The 24468-nt window shown below is 43.9% G+C and overlaps 1 protein-coding gene across 1 annotated transcript in view; it reads right to left on the reverse strand.

Annotated features, from left to right (window-relative positions):
• Nucleotides 1-24468, reverse strand: part of mgat5 (alpha-1,6-mannosylglycoprotein 6-beta-N-acetylglucosaminyltransferase) — a 64050-nt gene that overhangs the window by 38421 nt on the left and 1161 nt on the right. Inside the window, 3 exon segments of the mRNA XM_053416915.1 lie at nt 8620-8784; nt 12658-12910; nt 12942-13148. Coding sequence (XP_053272890.1) covers nt 8620-8784; nt 12658-12898 — 406 coding nt within the window. The 5' untranslated portion in view covers nt 12899-12910; nt 12942-13148.

Consider the following 24468-nt stretch of genomic DNA (forward strand, 5'->3'; position numbering starts at 1 on the left):
GGTTTGGTTCAGACCTCTTGACTTTTCGTTTGATTGCTTGAATGACCAACTAACGTCCAGTACTGCACCTGCAGTTTGTGATGCTGGTATTAACACAATAATAATGTTACAGTGGCAAAATGGAAAGACGATCAGTGGTAATTTGTCACTGCGCTGATTCAGCTGAGGAAAAACCCCTGAGAGGGTGAAAAGTGCAGCTTTTGATCCACTGGCTGAGAAACACTAAGTTTAGATGCACTTTGCGAGACGAGCCAGAGGTAACGGTGTGTGAGACTGTGTTCATCTCAGCAGCAGCAGCTCATCAATTAGACAAAAGGCAGGCAGGCTGATGGAAGATGTCCTCTCAGCTGCAGATGGAGAGAAGATGGGCCGTTACCTGGACTCATCGGGTCAAACACTGGCAAATCGTTAAAAGGAATCTATACAGTCACCAGACCAGAGATTGTATATAAAACTGGACGACATGTTTCTACCTCACAATCCAGAAATGGGGCCAAATGCTACAGGCTCTACGATGACAATGTTAAATATTCTGTGGCTCCACCGTTTCATCTGACTCTGGCTCTTTCAATTTTATCAAATCAATACTTTAAGGTTAACAACTTTATAGTGTTGGACCAATGAAAAACAACGCTGGCCCGATTTAGTAGCCGGCAGCTGTTATTTCAGTGTGTCAGATAGATTTTCAATAAACTTTTGGGTAAATGTAAGGAGCAGGTCGGACTCAGAGTCGGCAGATCGCCCAAGCCGGAGGACTTGGAATGGGATCAAAACAATTAGGACACCCCTAATGGTTTTTAAGACGTGGGGGTTTCACTGCCATTTCAGAAGGGAGCATGGAAAAAGTGTATCATCCAGTTATTTCAAAGTGACATTAAAGCAATAAAGCCCCAATAATGTAGCTTCTCAAATTTTACGATGAGGGGCTTTTTTTGTCATCTCTGAAAACTGAATATCATGAGGTTATGGAACCAAATGAGACATTTGAAGATGTCTGTGGAAAATCATAGCTGGCATTTAGAGTGATTTGACAAAACAATAAGCAATTAATTGAGTAATTGATGATGAACAATTACTTCCAGCCCGTGTGGAAATGTGCTGTGCACGAAAGTCTCCTCTTACTGATGTAATTATCGTTTATTCTACAGATCTCTTTCTTCTGTTTATTGGAAAGTCAGGTCTTTTGTCCAGGACTGGTTCCTGGTGGAAGAATGTCTGCATTTTGCTAATTAGCTCCAGGGCAGGTTAGTGAGTTAATCTTAACGATGGCTGGCTCACCCACTGAAGTCCCTGCAGCCAAGATACATAAGATGTGTTTTGTTTGTGGTTCCTCACATGCCCTGAAATACTTACTCCCTTGTTGCTCTTATCTCATCTGGGACGAGTGGAGCATGAAAATAGCTCGTGAGGAGAGCAGGAAATTATGTGACATATGTTAGGAGAGATAATGCGACATTGGTCGGTGTCTAAATTCAGCCCTGATCAAAACAGCATACAGCGCTCTATCTATACCCAATTGTTAGATCACATGGTGTGGATTTAATGTACATTTCAGATGAAAACCCTTCCAGAGGAGCTTGCCACCTAGAGGCACACAGTGGAGCAACAAAAACAGCAGAGGGGCTTCCCACTGCACAGCACACGTGTTTGGAGCTGGTCACAACACATGCGCCGCACCGCCTCTGGTCCACACAGAAAAAAAGAAGGAGAACAGATCCAGATTCTCTCTCCCCCCCCCGCTCTCTGGCCCACCAAGTTTCCTATTTCTCTCCCTTCCTCTGCTGCACAGTTCGCAGCGTCTGGCTGTAATCAATCCCTCTTTTGTGCGAGAGCAATCCGATCGGCCCACTCCTCTCTCTCCCAAAAATATCCGAGGAGCGAGATTTGGATTTTGCCACAGAGAGCAGTGCAAGGACAGAAGGCAGGCCGGAAAATCTTGATTAGCTCTCATCGCTGCAGAGCTACGACTAATGTTCCACTGTTTGATTCCGACAAACGCTGGATAGCTGTGGGTCTAAGCCGTGATACGTGCTGGGCTTCCACGGCTGTGAACTTATTGTGAGGAGACGCATGGACTTAAAAATCTAAGTAAACACAGCCTCATTCTGGTTTTATACAAATGCTCCATTTCCCTTCGAACAGTTTCCTTTAAGAAAAACATTTTCTGGGTTAGCTGCTGGGAAATGAGCACTTCCCGAAAGTGAGCGAGTGGAGGCTCCAGTGTAACTGGCGGGCACTGCAGTGGAGCGGTAAACATTCTCTGTTGTCATTAGAGAAGCAGCTTCCGAGCCACAGCGCTGCATAATGAGGAAACCCCAAAAAAAGATCGGCTTTTATTTTTCTGTAGGACGTTGAACAACTGTGCGATTACACACTTGTTAGTCACCGGGTGCAAATCCAGTTTTGCATTAAACCCTCAGTTTCAGTTTTTGTGTCTCCATGTGCTGCTCTATCCTCTGGTTCCTGCTCTTTCCTGAAGAAAAACGTTCTCCGAGGAAACGTAGCGTGAGGCCGGAGGTGCTGTGGGATGTTCGTGTGCATCACATGCACACGTGAGGCTGTTTGCATGTGGATTATTACTTTTAAAAAGTGCCCAGGGAAAAGGCATATTGTTTCGGTAGCAGGAAGCAGCGCAGAGTGTATTCCTACAGGAGCAGGGCTTTGGCTTCACAGGACCGTTACTGGCACAGCGAAAGAGGAGACAATGGAGGAAAGAGGATACAGAGAAAAGAGGAGACTCAGTGCTGCACACACAGAGAAGCAGAGCAGCACAGTATCCAGAAGACGGGGACGAGGAGAAAATCTTTATTTCCTTTGCTTTCAAATGCCGGATATCTGAGAATACACCCCCCCCCCCCCCTCTGAAATTGCACAGTCTTTCTTAAAATTTCATAATCACGGAAGTCTGTGCAAAACATTCACTGCATGGAACTAAGGCGAGAGGAGTAAGTTAAAAAAAGCAGGGGCGCACGTGTCCCGACCAATGGCGTGTCAGCCCCGGGGGGGGGAGAGTGTTAGTGGGTGGGTTGGTGAAGCATAGGGGTGTGTGAATGTGAGGGATATGTTTCATATGTGTGTGTTTTTCCCCCGGACTGACCTCAACTCACTTTTGATTTTATCGATTCAAACGGTTTCACAGCCGATTACTAAGAAGCTGAATCTCCTTCAGGTCCTGTGATGCTGCAGTTTGCTCTCAGCCTCCGTGTCAGGGAGTAAACCTGCAGCAGCAGAGCCGACGAACAAATGTGGAGTCCGATCTGATGACTATCACAACATATGCTTTTTAAACTATGGGAAAAATGAATCAATGGATTGTTTTGCATTATAGCTTTTCAAGAAGTTCTTCTGAATTCACTTGTCGTTGAGCAGATCTCCTCACTGTTTGTGATGATTCCCGACAGCTCAGTTAGGCGTTGCCATGTTCTGTATGCAGTGCCAGGCAGGAAAGTTGATGAAAACAAAACTGTCTGAAGCGTCTTTGCTGTTTGTTTACAACCCAGCTCTCAGAAGGTCTGATGCTCTCCATATGGGAGGGGTCTCCAGGGACCTGCAATAGCAGATATTGAGCTACAGAACTCACACACACACATACACCTACACGTATCTGGTTTTGATGGATTCCTTACACAAAAGAAAGTATGTCCACACACAGTGGAATAGCATGTCTGTGCGTGCTTGCTGTCAGTCGGTGTGCATTGACGGGAAAGTCCTGAAGAGGCTCAGTCAGCGGCAGACTCTCACAGAGGCAGGTCAGCGCAGGATGTGGTCGTGAGAAACACTTCCTCTCCACAATCGAGACATCTAACCCGACAAAAGTCAAGTCTAGTGGGCTAGCAAGAAACAGACTCATAATGTGAGGGTGGCAAGTTTTTTACTGTCTCCCTGTTGAAGCTTAAAAAAGGACAATGTGTCTCATGTTTGACTGATTGAAATGACGAATCATAACTTAGTGATGTAATCCAAGACACTAGAAACTGGAATTACCAGCCTGCCTCTACCAACCAGTACAGTTTCAGTTTCCCAGAATCCTATGAGGTCACCTTACCAGCCAAACTCAAATCAGCTCACCCCTAAGTCCAAGTCAATGTTGGTGCTACATGTAATGAAATTCCCTGCAGTTGATCCAGATACATCACGTTCACACCAAACATCAAAATCTAATCTTTGTGTCCAAGTGAACGTTTGATTCAAATTGGAATAAGTTCCCTCGAGCCGTTCATGAGTTGTCGTGTTAAAAAGGGGAAGGACGAGTTGACAAACGCACAACTGGGCAACACAATGCCTCAGGCCAGAGGCTATTCAGGGCACAGAGGCATAACAATTACCAGAGTAACTTAGACCTGAACTTTAAAGTTATGATTCAATAACACTGAAATATCAAAAAGGAAGTGAGACATGCATTTGTATGTTTTCTATTGTTGGCAGGGTCGTCCTCCATCTGCTCGCTGGATTCAAAATACCTTCAACAATGTGTGTGTGTGTGTTACCCACCATGATTTTACTTAATTAAAAACAGCCTCTATATAAACTCTCTTAGCTATGTATATAATTAAATTGCTTGTAAACCGAGCTTTGCCATCTCCTGCTGCTTTAAATTATACTGGCAGAATGTGGCTTTAATTGAGAGGCAGCCACAGCAGACACGTTATATTTCTGTAACTTGTCAGGAAATTAAAATGGATATCAAATTAATGTAAATTCCCCAGAATCCACCCTGGTGAAGTTAATTGGTCGATATCTTGAAAACCCCAAAACAAGAAATCAACAAGCTTTATGCTACTTTTAATAATCTTGTTTGAATGATCCCCGACAGAATACAAATTCAAAACGATGATAATTCAATCATGGCAGATTTGTTTACGGCCTATTGGCCATGAATTGCAAAACCATCTCGCCAATTGAACTCGGAAAAAAACATTTCCAGTTAATGGGCCAAGTAATAATGTCTCTATAGTTCATTCCGGCTTTAAACTGTGGTAGAGGAAAAACTATTAATATTATTACTCGTGAAAAATGATAATAACAGTCAACAGACGTAAAAGCTCTTTTGGGCTTGAACCCAAGTTAGTTCAGCTTTCAGTAATTATTCTGCTGTGTAATTTACATTAGCCTGCAGGGTGATGAGTGTCTGGATTCAGGCTGGTGTTTTAGAGCGTGCAGGGGCTGACAGCATATCTCAGTGACTTATTAGCACCGAGTGGGTTCATGTGAACGTGTGTACTTTATTAGTATCGACCTGCAGGCTGAGGAGGTAAACAGACCCTCTATAACATAATGGAGAGCACAGACTCTGCTCTGAATCTGAGAATGAGGCCCATGAGGTGTTTTCAGTATAAAAATTACACGCCGGCTCAAAAGAATCCTTGAAATCCACCTCGTCTTCCTCCTCTGGGCGAGTCAGAGCATAGAGAAATGTCTAGAAAGCACAATGAAGGTCAGGGATCAATGACGTTACAAGTTCGGAGTCTGAAATTCTATCCTCGTCTCGTTCCTTTGTTGACATTAAGGCCTCGGATCTCATCTTTCACTGTGACTGGCAAACAGAGTTGCACCCGGATCAATAGGTGAAAGAGACAGAGCAGTGAGGACGCCCTGAGCTGTGAAGGCACAGGTTCCTGTTTACTGAAAAAAGGCGGCTGTGTCACGGAGACTGAGCACCGCGAATCAGCCGTGTGTCCCCGGCAGAGCAGCAGTGATTGAGGGCACGTCGACAAGTTGAATTACTCACAAGGGATGGAGAAATACATCGCAACCAGCTGACCATTCATTACTTCTGTAATGGGGTGTCTTTGAGGCCCAGAGATGAAACACCACTGTGGAGGTTGATTAGCTTCATCAGTGGGACACGTCGAGCCAGGGTATCACAGGCTGCTGTCGAGCAGAGTCCCATTTGCCTCCTGCTAAGCAGCGACCAAGGCCAGATCGACTTGTTTTCCTCCAACAAGGGTGTTCCGTGCCCGCTGCCCTCGGCTAAATGTGATGCCGCACAAGGCCGAAGCTATTCCTGTGCATCGGCAGAGCTCGCAAGTCGGCACGTGTCAACACCGCTCCTCAAACACTCACCGTGGTTTTCACTGCGCACACAACGGAGCTCGACAGTAGAGCAATGAGGGAAGGTCATATTTTTTTGTGAGATCAAAAGAATAGGACGGTGTTCCACAGTGTGTGCACAGCTGTTTGCTCACACCATCAGCTGAGTGGCATGCGACTCGGTGGAGATACTGTTGGTGTCATAATGACAAAGGTCAACATGAGGCTCAGTGTGAAGTGTGAGGCTTTGAGACAAGTGAGACAAGCTATGATCTTTAAATCGGTAATAGATTAAAACGATTGTATTTGGGGTGTACTGGTGTAATGGTTTTAATGGCCCCTAGCAGTGTGTCAGTTGTTATCATTTAATCTGTCTTGCATCCAGCTCCTTTAGTCCAGGGTCATGGGGGGTGTCAGTATATTCCTTTAGGCTGTCAGTTGAATGTTAGGAGGCTACACGTTCTGATGGTGTTAACTCAGTTGTATGAATCAAGCAGAATCCACAACACTATCTTCTTCTGCAGTAGTTTAATGACACATCACTGGAGAATATATGTCAACACTAGTTCCCTGTGGGTCTAACTCCTACCGTTTACATAACAGTAGTGGATGGAAACACGCAATAATTCACATTTTCTCTTCCCAGATTTTAGAAAAAAAAAGTGTGTGCTAATTTTGGATGGAAACTTCCCCTCAACCCATCTGAGTGAACTCTGGGCCGGACAGAATAAAATCCAGGCACAAACTGAGACTACTAACGAGGTCCTTGGCTAAAATATATACAATTGAGGTGGAAAAAACGCAGTCCCAAGGCTGCTGCTCCACTCCATCTTGATAGCAGCCTCTCTGAAAGGCAGGCATGTTCCCTCACTGTCCAGAGTCTTATCTCTGTAATTGCCTTACAGTCAAGGAGGAGCACTGGCCAAGCTGGCAACGGCGCTGCCTGCCACCCACTCCGAGACAGGAGACATGCTCCAGTGGAGACTCTGGAGGGCTGGGCGCCTTTAGTTCATTTCCAAGAGAGATGTGGGCGCCACTCTGTCAGCTTGACCTGCATTCAGGACCCAAATGTCGCCTCTCGAGGTACAGCAGGAAGTTTAAAGCAAACAGGGCGCCTCATCTTTATTGACATGTGTCACGGATTGAGGAACAACTGCCACAGAACAGAGGAGCTCCACAACAGTGCATGTGATTGGTGTCCACAGCGGCTGGATTGAGAGCTGACATTTACTGAGAATATTGTCCTAGAGGAAACCCTTCTGTTGTTTCTGTCTGAAACCAATCCCGGGAAATGCACTTCAGGTCTGACTAGACTTCCAGCCTGTCTGTGACACGTCTGTGACATGTTGTGACACATCTGTGACATGCTGGCGAGCCTGTTGAAGAGGTAAATGACACATTGATTTATAGGGCAACCAACAACTGCTGCTCCAATAACACGGCACACAGACCACTTGCCAAAGTCAAACAATCTCAAGCTGAATGATTGCTCTAGCATCCCGATGCTGCGCTGGGTGTTTGTGAAAGGAAAACATAGACATTTAATTTTCATGCAGCCTCACCCTTTGTTCTCACAAATCTTTCACACACACCTGAAAGGACTGTTGTCAGGTGTGTAGGTACAGACACGCACACAAGACAAAAGAGACACCTGTACACTGTGTTCCTTCACTTGCTCAATAAAGAACAAGTATCACACTCACTCTGTCAAAGAGCTTCAGGTACTGTATGTAATCCTCACACTGCCTCATGTTGAAAGTCTAGGGCAGCGTCTGATGTTAATTGTCTTGATAATGATCAGTCACTTCCACACACAGCCCATGTCCATTAATGAAGATAACTTCCTGTTATCCTACTGGAGGTTTTAAAAGAGGAAAACCTGACAAAGGCAGCGTCAACCTTTGATAAGAGACGGCGGCGCTGCAGCTTCCATGAGGATTAGATCCATTCAAACGTGACTCTGTGCGACCCCATCGGCTTAATCCATCCCTGCATGCATTGCTCCCGAGCACAGACTCCACATTCCTCCTGCTAAACGCCGCGCACACGGCTGAGAGCAGGTCCCACCAGAGGCCCAGGAAAACCAACACCTCACTCTCTCAACCGGGCTGAATTCATCATCGGAGTGCTGGCAGGAAAATCAATGAAAACTAATAAAACGGGTCGTGCAGCGTGAACAGGGGCCTTGTTTGAATTATGTCCAAGGATGCGGTCTACTCCTATAAAGTGCCGGCTGTGCACAGTGCAATACTGACTGAGTTGGTTTTATGCCTTGGGAATGTTTCTTGCTATGGGGAATATGAAATGGCTTCTCTTTTTTCTCTCCATTTTGTTGTTCTACAGATGATAATTGGAAAGTCTGTTAATAATAATTGTTATTCATCTTCTGCCTTTGAAATGCAAATGTCTCCAAGAGCTACAACACAGTCGTTTTTTTTTTTTAAAACCTTTTACATACACAAAAAAACATAGATCACAAATTGGAAAAGCACAAAAAGTATAATGTCTCCTTTGAGGCAAATACGTGTGCTTTCCTTCTTTCATAACATCATAGGCAGACACAGTGAAATGAAAAAACACGATACATACCTGCCACGTTGACCTTCTCAGAGTTGGTGGCACTGGGTATGGCTGTGCTGGTGCTACTGGTCAGGTTTCCCGCTGTACTGTTGTAGATGATCTCTACCTTTGACTCTAGCTTGCCCAGCCTCAGCATGATGTTATCCAGCAACACTGCTAGGGTCTTCTTCAAGTCTGCAAGAAGGAGTATGAGTCAAATCCATGGAGTAAAATATGAATAATCTTTATTTCTCCACCAGTAACAAGAGTAATTGAAAAATGTTAGCATCTGAAAATATGTGGTTTGAATTCCACTCTTTAAAATCGCAATATGTCCCTTTTACTTGTATTTCAGGAGCTTAGATTTACACAGAAACCTGCCTGAAGCTGCCGAGGACACTTGATGAGATACTGCCTGAACTGTATAGATTCCTCTGATTGATTCCAATCAGCCATGATTAATTATTGGAGCGAGGAAGCGTCCAATTCTTTCCTGTAAATGACGCAGCTGCCTGGAGTGTGGGGGAAATTGCTCAGCGACATTTCAATCTCCATCTCCCTCCACGACAAGTCATTGGATTGCAGATTCCGGCTTGAGGCTTATTTAAATGCAAAATAGGAGCCGCAGCGTCTTTGCGAGTGACCTTGCTGTTTAATTTGGGTCTTTGCATTTCTGTGGGCATCTTTCTGTGCAGGAGCATGTTTCTGCATAGGACACAGCTAATGGCAGAGTGGGCATTTGTCTGACGCAGTAACCTGCAGCCACTACAGTGACATTTAGAGAAATGTTAAGTTGTTTCGAGCTGCTGTACCTTCTACAGGCAGCATAACAATTATTAAATTTGCAAACGCCATTTCTCTGCAGCCAGGAACTCCTCAAACCCACACGTTACCATTTATGCATTGGCTTCTATTGTATGTGTTCAGAGCCGGACTCAGGGACCATCACGCTCGATTTCCTCAGATGACGATAATTGCAGCTTGTCTATCACATACGAGCGCCACATTTTCCCTCACTGTGATGCATTTGACACGCCAGCTCTCATCACGTCAGAGAGATTGGCGAGGGCACCAACGGGGCCTGGCACGGCGCACCAGCCCGAATCGTGTGAAGACAAATGCCCGAGCGTTTGTCTGATTTGGACGAGCTGCCCGCGACAGGAGGAGTCGATATAAAGAAATCAGCCCAGTGAGACCAGGGGGACGCCAGACGGGAAGCTCTGTGGCAGCGGCTCTGCCAAGCTATCGGAACAAACGGCACTGGGCAAGAAGAGTTGAGTCCAGTGAAGTAGTGAAGAGTTTTAGAAATGTTGCTCAAAAACCCTAGGGCTGCTAAAAATACAAAATCCCTTAACAAAAGTGCGAGGGTGTCAAGTTCAAGGTTTGTTTTTTGCCGCAAAGTAATTCTTCGATCTGAGGCTTCTCTGGTTTTCTTACCCGCTGTGAGTCTGAAAACTAAATGTTCCCTTTTCCAATAATCAAATGTGATGTTTTGAGTCAGAGGCCTTCATTAGCCAGCCTATTCGGAAGGCATCCGTGGTGCTGGGAACAAAATGCTTGTCCTCTTGTACACTGACACAGCTGCTGGGTAACCAGATGAGTAATAGCGAGCCAGGGGACACATTTCTGCTTGTCTCAATATTTCTTAACAAGGTGAGGCAGTTGCAAAACAAATCCAGCAGCAGCAAACAAACACCCTGAACTTCCCTTTGCTTTTAAGAGTAGTGTCATGGCACGGCATCGCTCATTAAGGCCAAGACGTGACAACACTGACATTCATCCCGATTGTTTATCGTCATCTGTAAGGCGGCGCTCTCCAAATCCGATCATGGTAATATGACATAGAGGAGACAGAAGAAGTCAGAGCACGCAGTGACCTTCCACTGAGGATAAGGCCAACGATATGAGCTCAGACAACCCCTCGGCCATCGCTGCAGGGAGCTGGATTCCCCTGAGATCTCGGTAAACGGCAGAGAGAACAAGTGCAATACGAGTTCCATGCCACCAACGAAATCCACAAAAGATGCTGAACAAGTGCAGAGACAGGAAACAGTGTCAGGTGGCTTGTCACGCCCAGACGCGCGGATCAGTTTCAGGACGGGTGGAAAGGAATAGGTTGCATCCTCGCTCCTCCTCATGTGACCTCACAGAGGAGGAGGGAGATGGTATGACAGCATCGTTAAAGAAAATAAGGGTTCAAGTGGAGGGATGTTGTCCATGGGCACAGATCCAATAACTCATGGAATCTGCTTAGTTGCCTTCAGACGTGAACCACAGTTCAGACAGTGTCTTGAATCTTCTGGAGCAGCTGTGTGTGAGAGTATTTCAATATGTTTTGTTTTATCTCTTTCAGAAATTGCTCTATAAGAAAAGTTAGCTATTGTTGTCGTGAATATTATATGTGTTAAAAATAATTATGTCTTTCTGCCCCTGAGTTAAAAAAAAAGTCACCTGATGAACCTTCTAAAGAATGAGATTTTCTAAAAGATGATAAAAGTAATAAGCTCAGGTTTTCAACAAAGTAAAATCGCAAAGCTTTAACTGATGTTTTTAAAATAGCAACTAGTGGGAAGAGTTTAGGAAAAAAATAGATAAAGCTTGAAAAAAACGTTGCTGTAAACATCGTAAATCATTTTCAGACGAACCTGTCTTCAACCCCTCATCTCTTTAAGACAACATCCAAGTCGCCTGCTACTCAGAAGACACTTCATGCTTTTCAACAGGTTTCTAACAAACAGTCCAAACAATAACACCACGCTCCAACTGGGCTTCAAACAGGCTTTCAGCAGATCCAATATTAAATTCACATGCATTAGCTCTTTATGGATCATTTACGGGCATCGGAGGAAAACCCTGTTTCCTCCTAAACTCATTACAAATCGTATCAAGGCAAATCATCGGGCAAAGAGTGAACACAGGGAGCGCCGAGGATCTTGCTGCCTCCCCTATCTAATCAAGCACATGAAATGGATTTTGATGTGATATTGGACTGCGGTCAGCAGGCTGTGCCGCAGCTCCAACAGCACCGTGAAAAATCAATCCATCATAAAAACCCAGCAACACAAACCGGACAGGATGCTGTTCCCTGGAAACTTGGACTGATATCACAGGAAAGTCTCTGGACGTGGGTTCAGACCATATTCACCCAAATTAATCGCCTGATTTACAGAAGGATAAATCGAACTACGCCGATATTTCTTTCCTCGCTTATCCTTTATTAATAATACCAGGCCCTATTGAATTACACATGACTAATTCCTTGATTTAATATGCCAGATGTCAAGGTTTGCTTTTCAATAAGCAGCTCAGGTTTTTGAGCTGCTTGACATTTTCCACGCTTGCATAAACCCAAACACACGCAGTTTAATGCTCCTGCAGAGGAACGCCCTGTAAACGTAATCTCAAAACTCTATGCAAATACCGCACTGCTCTCTTCAAGTGCCCCCCCCCCCCACAGCTTCTTTTCTTTCCACATTCTCAGGGAGCTGATTTAATCTCCAGGAGCTTTACTGTATCCTGTTGTTTCTCTGGGTATTAGAGAACAATCAATTCCCATCTCAGGTTTCTAATGAAGCCTCCCATCGAGCCATACGGGTCTATTAATGGCATGAATAACTTATCGAAGGTTCTTCTGGACCTGTGCTATTACATTATTAAGCTCCAATGTCGCTGAATCATTGTTAGATCTCACTGACAGGTTTTTCTCGTGAAAGCGGTAGAACTATTCCATCTTAATTTAAAAAAGGAAGGGAGAGAGCAAAGGGCAAAGAACAGCTCTATATCACCACTCTGCTCTCTGTGGACAACATGATGATAAATGAAAGTATGGATCATGTAACATCAATTAATTCTTTACATTAACTATGATAACAGCAGGCTGAAGCTTAGTTTATGCTTGCTGTTCATAACCTGAAGGCTGAGGAATCTTAATAACTGATCCAGAAAGTCAAGCCTGAAAAACCTGTATGAGGATACATATTAAAAAAATACTTCCATACAATCAAGTTCGTAATCGAGCAGTTAACTCTAAAGTCTGAGTGAGTTAGGTCACATGAGCCGGCTACTCACCATAAGCGGTCATGGTACCGACATAGGGCCCGTCCATGACGCTCTGGTTCTCCTCAGCCAGAGCTTTGATGTAGCGCTTGCTCAGGTCCAGGATCTGTTGCCGCAGCACGGCGCTGTTCTCGTGGCTGGCTCGCTGCTGGATGGTGAAGTGCAGCAGCATCATGCCCCAGATGAACCCGAAGCTGACCAGGAAGAAGCCCAGCTTCTGGGAGGACAGCTTCCACAGAAAGGGTGTCGCCATGCTGGCTTCACAGGGGGGGGTTGTGGCGGGGGGGGGGGGGGGGGGGGTTGATCGGGCCCGAGGGAAACTGCGGAGGTCAGGGGAGGCGAATCACGGGGGCAAACGGGGCATGGTCGTGTCAGTTGGTGTATCCGCGCTGGGTTTTCAGGGATGGACTGCGGCTGGTTGGCCTCACCAGCATGACGTCTCCCTCCGGCCCATCGTCATCGCTCAGGAGAAACACGAGGGAGCGAATCTGACCTGTCGCATCCTGCAGAGAGACAGAGAGAGATGGAGAAGGGAGAGGGAGGGAAGAGAGGGATGAGTGGTTAGCTGGTTTGTCTGCTGAACACAGATAAAGAGGGTGTGTCTTCTCCCCACCGCCAGACCCACATGCACGTGATGACAAATCAAAAAAATTGTCAATCAGAGTGACTCAGCACCACCAGCTGTTATTCCGTTGATTTTACTTATATGTAAGCACAGCATGACCTCTATGACCAGACCATTTCTCTGAGGTTAAACTGTGATTCAACAGGATTCATTTCAAAGTGTGAGAATTCACTTCACAGCCACGAGTTCATTTGAATTCTGTTGGCCAACGGGAGGTGTCAGAAAGTGAGTACGGAACGGACCTCACATACTTTACTTTATGCAGAGCAGCTGGTTTATAGCTGCAGTGGACCACACAGAGCAGTGGGACACCGTGCCCTCACTGGAGGTCATTGTGTGTGATGGTTCTACGGGATGAACCAGCGGTGACACCAGTGGACGAGATGGGAGAGGTCGGAGCGAGGCTGGGACCGGCTCAGCGTTATTTTGTTCGATTATATTCATTTTTTACACATGGAAAATAACTTAAAAGCTATGACACAGCATCACATCCAAATAAAGTCTTCTCTTTTAAACTGACTGTCGGTTCTGCTGCTATAGATCAAGTGTTTCTTGTGGCTTCTTGCTAAAAAACAAGATAATAAAAAACACTTGTATTCTGGAAGCAGAAGCGACACAGAAACAGCCCTGTCTCACTCAGAAAGTGGGACGTCTATGATTGATGCTGCAGTCTGGAATTTATGCAAGAGAGTTTATAGTTCCCTGAGAATGTAAACATTTTGAAAGTTGACATCCATCTTCCGACAAGCAGGAACGCAAATTGAATTTTAAACATGCTCGTATTTCCCCAACTTTTTTTAACTTCCAGCAGCTCTTCTGCGACAAATGAAGGGTTAAATATTACTAATTATCTTCAGTACTAATTAAACGATCAAGCATTCGTCTACAAAACAGTAAAAAATTCCATGTTTGGCTGAATCAAGAGTCAAAAACTCAAAAAAATATCATATTTTAACGATAAAAACAAGAGACAAGCTGCAAATGCTCCTATTGTCGAAGCTGGGAACAGAAAATAATAGTTTTTTAATAATAACTAGGTGATACTTACTTTAATTATAATTAATAATCAGTAGGGGGGGTGACCTATTACTGGTTTAAAACTGTGAGGTATCATACAATATCAATCTTCCTGTCCCTTTGTCGCTCCTCTGTGTTAGTTCATTGTCCATTTGGGTCTAAAGTGTCATTTGGTTTCTAGAGTTTTCTCCCTTCAGGCTTTGTGGGTAATCCCAGTGAAAGTGAGGTAACAGCTCTATTCTCTGAATCATGTCTGTGGCTTTCAGGTTGTAACCGCAGAGCAGGGACTTTCTGGACCCACAGGTTTCCTGTGAATAAGAAGCCGTCTGAAGAGTCTGATTAAACTGACCTGGTTGATTGAATGTTGGGGAAACTTCAGTTAGATTCCTGAGGGATTACTTTTGTTTTTGATGCCAATTTTGTTAGTTTTGAATCGCTTAACTGTCTGGTCGGGGGTGTTTGCCTCCCTGTTTTGCTGGTGTCACATGGTCAAGGTTTGGGCCTTTTCTCACATTGATTTAAACATAACCTGACGTTAGGTTTTACCTGCTTATAGCCACTTTAATCGTTATTGTCTCCCTTTGAGTCCTACCAGCAGAACCAGGGCTGCAGACGTGGAGAGGTGGATAAGCCTGAGGAAGGTGTTTGCATTCTGTTTCATCACAAAGCCTCAAACACTTAATCATTTCCTGTTACTGACACGCTGTTCTGCTTCTGTTTTCCATTGTCTCAACACAATCATTAAAGTTGCTTTAACAATGTGTTGCTTGTAGACGCACACTTGTGGCAACGAATAACACAGTCATGTGGATGGTCCTGGGAGTTACATATTTTGACACTTGTCGTATTAGTATCTCTAACTTTTGTGCTGTTGAAAATCAAGACATTGAGGTTTTTGAAAATAAAAACATGGGTAGCTTGTTAGTTCTTGAAAATGTGGTGACACACTCAAGCCTCTTTCTTCTGTAAAGCCTGCTTGTTCTCATTGTGAAAACTTCTCAGTGTTGTAACAGTAATTAAAGGGATGACTTGGATTATTTGAAGTGTATTTGTATAAAGTCCTTAAGCCTTCAGGAGATGGCGGTCGACACGCCCACAGTTTGGAGAGTGGAAGTAGGAAGCAAAGCAATGTATAACTCATTTAGTCAAAAACAAGTATTTAAGTATCTGAGAACTATATACATATAAGCTTGAAAGATAGTATTTTATACTGTCTTCTGAGTTTAAATTAATAATAACTGAGCCTCAAGAAAAGAAATAATTCATGTGAAGTGATAATTAGAAGTAAAGAGTACTTATTTAACCTCAAACATACTGACTGCACATAAAGTTCTATGTTAATACAACTTAACCTGCCTGTGTAAACGCTTTAGGGCAACACATTTCCACATGGATTCCTTGTCAACAAATTTGAGATAAAAGCAAAACGCTTATTCAACCAATATCACATTTCTAGACATTACACTCTTCCCCTTTCTCCACAGTGTGAAAAACCCCAGCAGGCTAATTAATGTAGACATTAAACTGTAATAGGCTATTTCCATGCTTGCTATCTTTATTGCTGATTGAACACAACCAAGCTGGTATCAACACATTTCACCCAAACCATCAAACCTTTACCCATAATGCAAAACGAGATAAAGCCCTACAGCACTTGTGGGGCTGTTAAATACTTCATCAGGTCTTTACTGACCTCAAAGCAATATATATATATACACAACTAAATAATTTCCCCAGGCTTTAGGCATCGAGCAACAAAAAAAGGAAATGTCCAGCACGCTATCAAGCCAGAAGAAAATAGATGTTAGATGTTCTCTCATCTGCATTCAACTGCTGAGGCTGTAAATGAGGCTAAGTGCGGGGAGGGGATGTATTTTTGCAGCCTTGCATTTCAACCGCGTCTTTCTTATGCTGTTTCAACCAGTTCGGGGACCACGGCCGCCGCAACCCATGCAAACACTTTGCAGTAGACCTGTTCACATTTGAATCATCTTTATCCGTCTTTTCCTCAGACTAATATTGTTGCGTCTGTGGCAGAGCAGAGGTGGGTTCTATCAGCTCTGAACTGGCAGCAGAAAAATCAGCAGCACCTTCCCCGAGAAACACAAAGGAGTCTTTTCACCTTATATCCATCAGCCTCAGAAATAGGTCAGAGACGGCTGCGAGCAGCTTCCGACAGGGCTGGAATCTCACAGCAGGTTATGACACACCATAACCGTTCATTCATTCAAGACAAAGGCTCGTGTTTGTCCTCTGTGTGGACAGGGGTCTTTGTCTACACTTCAACAAAGCATGAAGATATGCTGTGAAATCTATAGGGAGAGAAAATGTAAATCCCCAAATCAACTCTTGTTTTATATGTGTGGAGGAAAAAAAAAAGATTTTCTGTATCTCTGCACCGCTCTGTGAATTCATGAGACAAGCCCTTGGCAGTGGCGCTGTGCAATCTGCAGCGCTGATAACATCGGATGTCTCTCATTGCTTGGGACTCGGTTGGAGGAGGGCAGCAAAAGGCTGGCAGAGCTCACTGGTTCGGGCGCCGACAAGGGTGGGAGGCTCCGGGGCTGTTTATCAGAAGGGGGGGGCGCTGCTCAGACTAACCCCGCGGTACATCGACGTTAGAACCCAGAGCCAAAATCTACACGGAACACTGACTCAACCGTTTCTGAAGACACACACTCTCAAATCAGAGCTGCCTCTCTCGTCTGCCCTTATTTATTGTGCCTATCGGTCTAAGACACAAACTGATCCTGCAACATCCCTCTTTATGTTAAGACGCTGTCCAATCACGCTATGGTCTATAATCTGCACATATAGAGACAATACACACGCAGCAGCGCATACATCTCCTCTCTGCTACTTCCTTTCTGATTCAGGATCTTAATTTGTCTGGCAGGGAGCCCTCTGGCTCTCGGCAGCAGCGGCCCAGTGGAACGAGGTGTGTTGACAGCCAGCTAAGGTTGCAGAATATATGATCCTTTGCAACTTGAGATGATAACGTAACAACCTGCTGAATGATTTTTTCATTGCTGGAAGAAGTAGCACATAAAAACCCTGCCGGTTAGAGAGGCGGTGGAGGCAGAAACAATTGAATCATTCAAGCCTGGGAGAAATCGCTGTCCTCCCAAATCTGCTACAAAGGAGTTCTTCCTGTCGGGGGACAGCCGAGCTGAAATTTCAGCTTGAAAACTGCATTGGTCTCTCGGCTGATGGTGTCGAACACTCTGCAGCACCGATAAGCAGAAAGGCAGACATGAAACGAGGAGGGTCTGCGCCAACTGCCTGACAAGGAAATGAAAATGTTTTTGAAAGATGGACGTGATAACTGTGACTGTGCAGTTTTTTATCTCACAAAAAAAGAAACTGATGCTTATTTTCTACGTGATGCATCAATTTCCATCTGGAAAAGACAGATTTGGCTTTAATAGGTTTCCTTCCAGTTTCACAGCTTTCTCGTTTCACACCTTGCATTGGTGACCTTCACAGGAGAAAAGCGTTTTCCAGGAGAGAGAGGAAATCTGAAGCTAAATTAAAAAGCAGATCTAAATGAGGTGCAAATGTAAAAAACTACATAACACACATAAGTCTGGTGCAGGTAATTGCTTTTCTGTAGTCGCACAAGGAAGTCAAATGGACACCATCTGCTTTTAATCAAGGTGTTAGTAGGAAATACATATGGATCTAGAAGGTCCAGCAGATGGTTGGTCATTTTTCTGTCAAGAATTCAAAAATTCAAAAGGAAAATGTACCAATCAGGGGGAGGAGAGACATTTCAGAACCTTCCAGCACATCGACATCTGCGTTTTCCACGTTTCAGACGCCTCGTTCTCATCCTGAGAGATTTGTATTCGTACAGATTCACGTCCGTCACGTTCTAGAAGCGTCATCAACACTCACCAGCTGTGAATTGTGCTGACATTTAACTCACATAAGCTCAAAATGTTTTTTTTTTTGTATGTTTTCACAGAAAGCCGCTCTGGAGTTCAGAGCTTGTCTGAGAACAGTTTCATAGAAGACAGATACTAGGAACCAAAAACAAAAGATTACATTTCGTGGCTGAGAATTCCCTGTAAAGTCTATTTCTAATTTCCAAGGATTTAGCATTAACATAACTGAGTGCAGCCTTGTTTCTCCCGTTTCCATCTTTAAAAAACACCTTTTCAGATTAACCAATACCTACAGGATTACTCCGGGCAATAGCAATATCCATGTTTGCAATGAATTGCTATCTGTCTTATCTTTCAGCAATCAAGGCTCCTTGGTTCAATGTCCCCACAGAGGAAACTGGTTTATGGTAAAGTCGCAGGGATTCAGAGATAACAATGATATTGCATCACTGTCAAATTAATCATCTACGGCTTTAATATCTTTTCAGCACAGTTCTAATCACACAGCCTTTGACCTTGTTCTGTCATATGCTGAATTGTTAAGACCAGGCCAGATGGCTGAGCGAGGTAAGGGCTCTGTCCATTTCCACTGCATCTGTGATTGAAGCTGAAAATATCTCTGTAAGTGTAGTTTAGCGGCAAATTCCATAAAGGTGAAGCTGGACAGGGGAAGGTCTATTTATTCCGACGCGATAGTCAAGGTCTAAAAGAGAAAGCGGTCTACTGAACTAAAATAAAATACGCTGAGAGCTTGTTGTATAACCAAAGAAAGTAGTGAATAAGCTCTAAATGTAGCCTCGCCCATCAATTATGGATCCCCTTTGAAAAAGTATCCACTCTTCTCCTGAATATAGAAATGATTTCATATAGCTTGACTTCTCAGGTGAGGTGAGAACTTTCTTTTGGTGGTTACCAGCAGTCTTCTTTTTTAAAAGCTTGTCAAGAATAAAATTATATCCGTTGATCAATGAAAATGAATGTTAATACACCCTGTTAGAAATCAGATGCCCTTGTGATTCCACAGCTTGAATCACAGTCATCGTGACTTTGAGGTTGTATCGAGTATCGGAGTGACTCTGTGATATTTGTCTGTCTCACCCACGAGTCCATTGCAAACAGGAACACTGTGCATTCTCAAATTGTGCGAACTAAAGCCTGTTGTGACCTCTGAATGTACTTGTGAGTTTGCCAAACCCATTTCTGGCATTTGTAAAGTAAACATGAGGAACTGAGCATATTTGTTCAGCTAATTAATGTGGAAAAATTGACTATTGAATCTGTGAACATTCTCAGTCATGCAGTTCATGGATTGCAATTACTGAAAAACAGGTACTAAGGCATTCAGTTTTCACCTCTGTTATCTCGCTGCCAGCCACACCCTAACTCGTGTGACGTTAAGGACACATACAGATGCAGGGTGAGGTATCGACAGCCATTAACCCCTTGACCCCAACGACCCACCGGTTAGCAAGGAGGTTTGTGTCTAACATCACGGCTCTTAAGACAGGACAACACAAACAAACAGTTATCCGGAATGAATTGACCCTCAGAGGATGTACTAAAAAGTGAAAGGGCCCTGGATAGCGAAGAGGTTCCTTTCAGTCTCATTCTGTACTTGTGCTGACATTTTGATTGACAAAAAATCCCTTTTACTGATGCCATTACAACCTTCCTCTTACCCAGACACTCAGGTTTTCATATCATCTTCAAATATGCTTTCAAAACCAAATTCAGGAACGAGAAATCCCTCAATGCCAATCAATCCTCTCCCGGAATGTACTAAGAATGTGGACACACGTGTCCCCGACCACGTTCGGTGTTATCTGATCTGAGTGCTTTCACACTTTTGTTTTGTTCTGTCCTCTTCTTATCAGATCACAAAAACCACAAGTCAACACAAGGTGTGTACGAGGCCTAAGTCTGTGCTCGGTTGTGTGTTGTGTGGCGAAAGGAGACGTGAGCCTGATAATGTGTCCCCACTCCCATGGAGACCGTTGTGACTCTGCATCTTAATGGACTTCTTCATATAAGCCCCGCCTCTTAATTATTCATTAGGCCCTCCAGAGAAACAAGCCCTGCAGCGGTTTGACCACCTTACCTGTGTGAATCCGGCTTGTAACCAGATATGATCAGCTGACGCAACGCTGTGAGACACACACCCAGCCTACAGACCTGTTTGTCTTATAGGTGAAGCACACAGATCTATGTTAATTTGCTCTTTGTGGAGCCACTGGCGGCTTAAACAGCTTAAATAGAACCAATTTCACAATTTAGTCACATAAACGTTCACATGTTCCATTGGATTTATGAAGAGAAACAAGTCAGCCGGGCTTTAGCCGGGGAATGAGAGTTAAACACTGCTCATCCACTTTGAATAGTGCAACGTCATGCATGTGAGTCTAGTGTTACACACCATGACAGGATGTTAAACCCTTAGTGGCATGAACACAATCACACAATCACTTCCAAGACCCACAAGAAAACGATATAATCTAATCTCTCTTTTTTCTTAACACAGTTTTTTGGGGGGAGGATGAGAGGAGACGTTGCAGATTTGAATCTCAAAGTAAACAACAACATTTTTGATTTGACGAGTTGAACGGTCGTGAGCAGTAAGTTGGAGTGTCTCTCATTCATGGCCTCTCTCCGCCTAGTCATGTTCCACTCGGGAGCCTCTGCTGAGTCACACTTAATACAGGGATTTTAATGCACATTCATATTTTGATGCTTTGCGGAAATGTATAGTTGATATCGGTGCAACTTGGCTTTCCTGTTTTGATACATTATTAATAATTGGGAAACAAATCTTTGCAACACCACTGGCTTGTGCTCCAGGCGCCCCACTGTATATCTAATATAATATAATGCATATGGAGCTGCACATCCATTTATCTGAGTGGTTTCCTATTCACCACCTCTCTGTGTTCCTGAACATACTGTCAACCAAGACAAGGGTTTTCATGGAGGATTTTAATCTCGGAAGTTGCATCAAGTCGTTTCATTCTGCATCCTCTTTTCACTCTGACAAATGTGAGATCAGAACATGTGTGTGATGAAATAATGAAACTACGGTCTAGGTGATTAATGGAAATCACTGCTCCTTTTTAATTATCCTCCAATCCTTGTTTGTACTGAGTAATTGGAGCCATAACAATGACTTAACTTTGTTTTAATTTGCAAAGAAGCCCTGTGTTAATCCAAAGTACCAAGAAAGCAAAGGCCAGGACAGTTGTCTTCTATATCTTTAAAACTATACAAAATGGGAAACTATCATTTCTGGTGGATGCACATGACCGACACTGCAACACCGACTTCACAGGATCTGCTCTAACTCTCCCCCATTGTTGTGAGACTTCCTTCTGTCCGTTGCACCAACAAATAAAACTCAAGATCTTTGCATTGCATAGAACTTCTGATGAATATTGTCATATACACACTTCTATAAAACAAACACCTTGTACATTTATTAACTACTTGCCATGAGACCAGACAGAGAAGAATCTGAACCATGACCAATGAGATGCTGGGGGTGAATGTCACCACCACAAGCTTTGTTGTGACAATAACACAAGTTGGTCTCATCACGAAATGCAGAGCAAAGCTGAGTGAAATGAAAGCACCGCAAAGCACAGCACTAAAATCAAAATCCTCTTCATGCAGAATCAAGCAAAAATGTTTTCAGCTACCGCAGCTATTCTACAGATTAAAAGCAATTGCGATGTTATGCAATGAGACGCAGACATTCCCTCCGATATCACCGAGCCTGTGAGAGCTTTCACTGACTACACATAAATCCCCAACCCTCTGCACCACACGTCGAACTCATAACACTCTCCCTCATATTAGACTAATCCTAATTCTGGTCTTCAACTCTTAATGCAAGTCCAAATCCTCTAAAACCCTTTAAAGGCGTCAGGAGTGGCAAAGTGTCCTCATTCCTTTTCTTTTTTAAATCTTTGTGACATATAACATAACAACTCTAGCGAGACAAACTGCATGAACATTTTCATCATGAGCTAAAAGTTTAAACACAGTTGTTGCTGCGACACTGATGGTTATGACTAAGCCTAATTACTGACGGGCACAGTGGTTTACACAGGCTGGTTTAGCTGAGAAGTGTTTCTGTTACCACTAATTATTCCGGAGTTGCTGCTCTGACAAGGAAACATTGTGAGAAGACGTTTCCTTATGTGATAGAGTATCGCTGCAATATTGGCAATTAATCACTTTGAGAATAAGGTCATAACTGAGAAGGAAGTCATAATATTAAGAGGATTAAGTGATAATTAAATGAGAGCAAAAAGTCACAACACAATATATTTTTGTAATCATCTGATATTCTCTCTCTAAAATGACACGTACCCTAAATAAAGACTTTATTCTCCTCATATTACTGCTTTATTCTCGTATTATTATGACCTTTAAGTGGCTCTTATACTCTGTCGTAACATACGCTGTATATATGTCTTCTGAAATTCCCTTATCTTCCTCGTTTTATTGCCATTAGTGGATGTGAAAACAGCTCCTCAAGAGGATTTACTGGGCTTTTTGTGACTCGCCTGGCCGAGGACCATGTCTCCCTCTGCAGCTCGAATGTACAACACGGATAAATGAGCGCTTTGCAGCTCCGGCGCTCCAAACAGTGGACCGACTGTACGGGGTGAATCATGTGTGCTGCCTGCTGGGAGAGAGGCTCTTCAGTGTGGAGGGGTGGAGTGGAGCTCCTGACTAACGTCCCCTCTCTAAAAACGCTGACTGAACACATCAGTCGGACCTTATGTATACTTTGTACGGACCCTGACAATAAATAACACTAGAAAATAGGTCACTTCTTGGGATCGCGAACATTGGAGATCAGTAACCAGATCGACTACACAACTAAGAAAAGGTGTGTGTGTGTGTATGTGTGTGTGTGGGTGCTGCGAGAACAGGAGCCCTTTAATCACAGAAAGGCCACGTGTTCCACTTCCCTGCATTGCATCCATCACCACAGCCCAGTTCTCCCCGACCCCTCCATCTTCCATCCCTCCTTCCTCATCCCTCCAATGCCTCCGCTGGCTCGCCATCCGAGCCCACCAACACAACCCCCCGACCCCCCTCCCTCACACACACACCCTCCAACGATTTCTTGCTAGTGAAGCATGCCACCGAGGCAAAGCTCCTTTTGCTCAGGATTTATAATCCCAAGGGATCCGGCAAAAAGGCGACTGAAAGAACTCTTTATAAAGCCAGGGGCAGCCGGGGGCTCACCTCTCGATGGTCACTACACTCAGCATTTGCACGCAGTTGAGAATGATAAACGGAAAGGAGAGAATCTATTTTTGACTGGCTCTCGCTATATAAGATAAGGTTTCCTTTAATGTACAAGAGGACACCTGTGAAACCTGTATCACACACGTCCTAACGTCCCTGAAGAAAGAACAAACAATCCCATTTGGAGCCGTCACGATCATAACACAAGATAAATCACGTTAGCATGTCTAAACCTGATGAGCCTGCTAATGTCACCGACTGGAAATTACCGAGGCGCTTTTCCAATGAACCAATCAAATCCTGACTCATTTCACATATTTTGGTTTAACTCTTCCTGTGTGAAAGGGTGGAAGCAGGGATCCAGTTCAGTGTTGAGCAGAGCCCACAGGGAGATAACACTATCAAATACATAAATGTTATTTGCAATGTGGGAGTTACAAACTGTGCTATTAATTGCACTTAGAGATTTTATTGTTCTTTCAGATCTCACTCGCTGCCACGTTGAAATGAATTTCAGATACTGTTACGGTTCCTAAATGAGGTTCAGCTCGCGCCATGTTCAATGATTTCATTACTGGCGTTTGTTTTGCTGACATCTGAGGCCGTTCTGAAAATGCTTTTCTTCATATTCGCTGCCAGAGCACGGTGCTGGTACTATTCTTCTATTACGTCCAGCTGTTGCTGTTCAGAGGGAGATAGCAGAACAAGGTCATCGGCATAAAATGGAGACTTTGCCTCTTTATCTAAGGAGGGAGCCGCACACTGAACAAAACAAACATCCACTTAATTTAGATGAGAGGATGTTGGACCTGATAAACACCCTCTATCTTAAAACTTGAAACTCATGTTTTAAAACGCTTCTAAAGTGCATAAAACCTGCAGATATATGACAAATTGTTTTGATTTGTGGATGTTAATTAGCGGGTGTGTATGTGGTCATGGTGCAGTGTTTTGACTGGAAGCAAAACAACTCAGGGTTCATTAAGGACCTCTAATGTTGCTTTATTTAGAATAGTGCAGAACAATGTAGGGAATAACTGT

Source organism: Pleuronectes platessa, chromosome 24 (assembly GCF_947347685.1).
Source record: "Pleuronectes platessa chromosome 24, fPlePla1.1, whole genome shotgun sequence".
NCBI lineage: Eukaryota > Metazoa > Chordata > Actinopteri > Pleuronectiformes > Pleuronectidae > Pleuronectes > Pleuronectes platessa.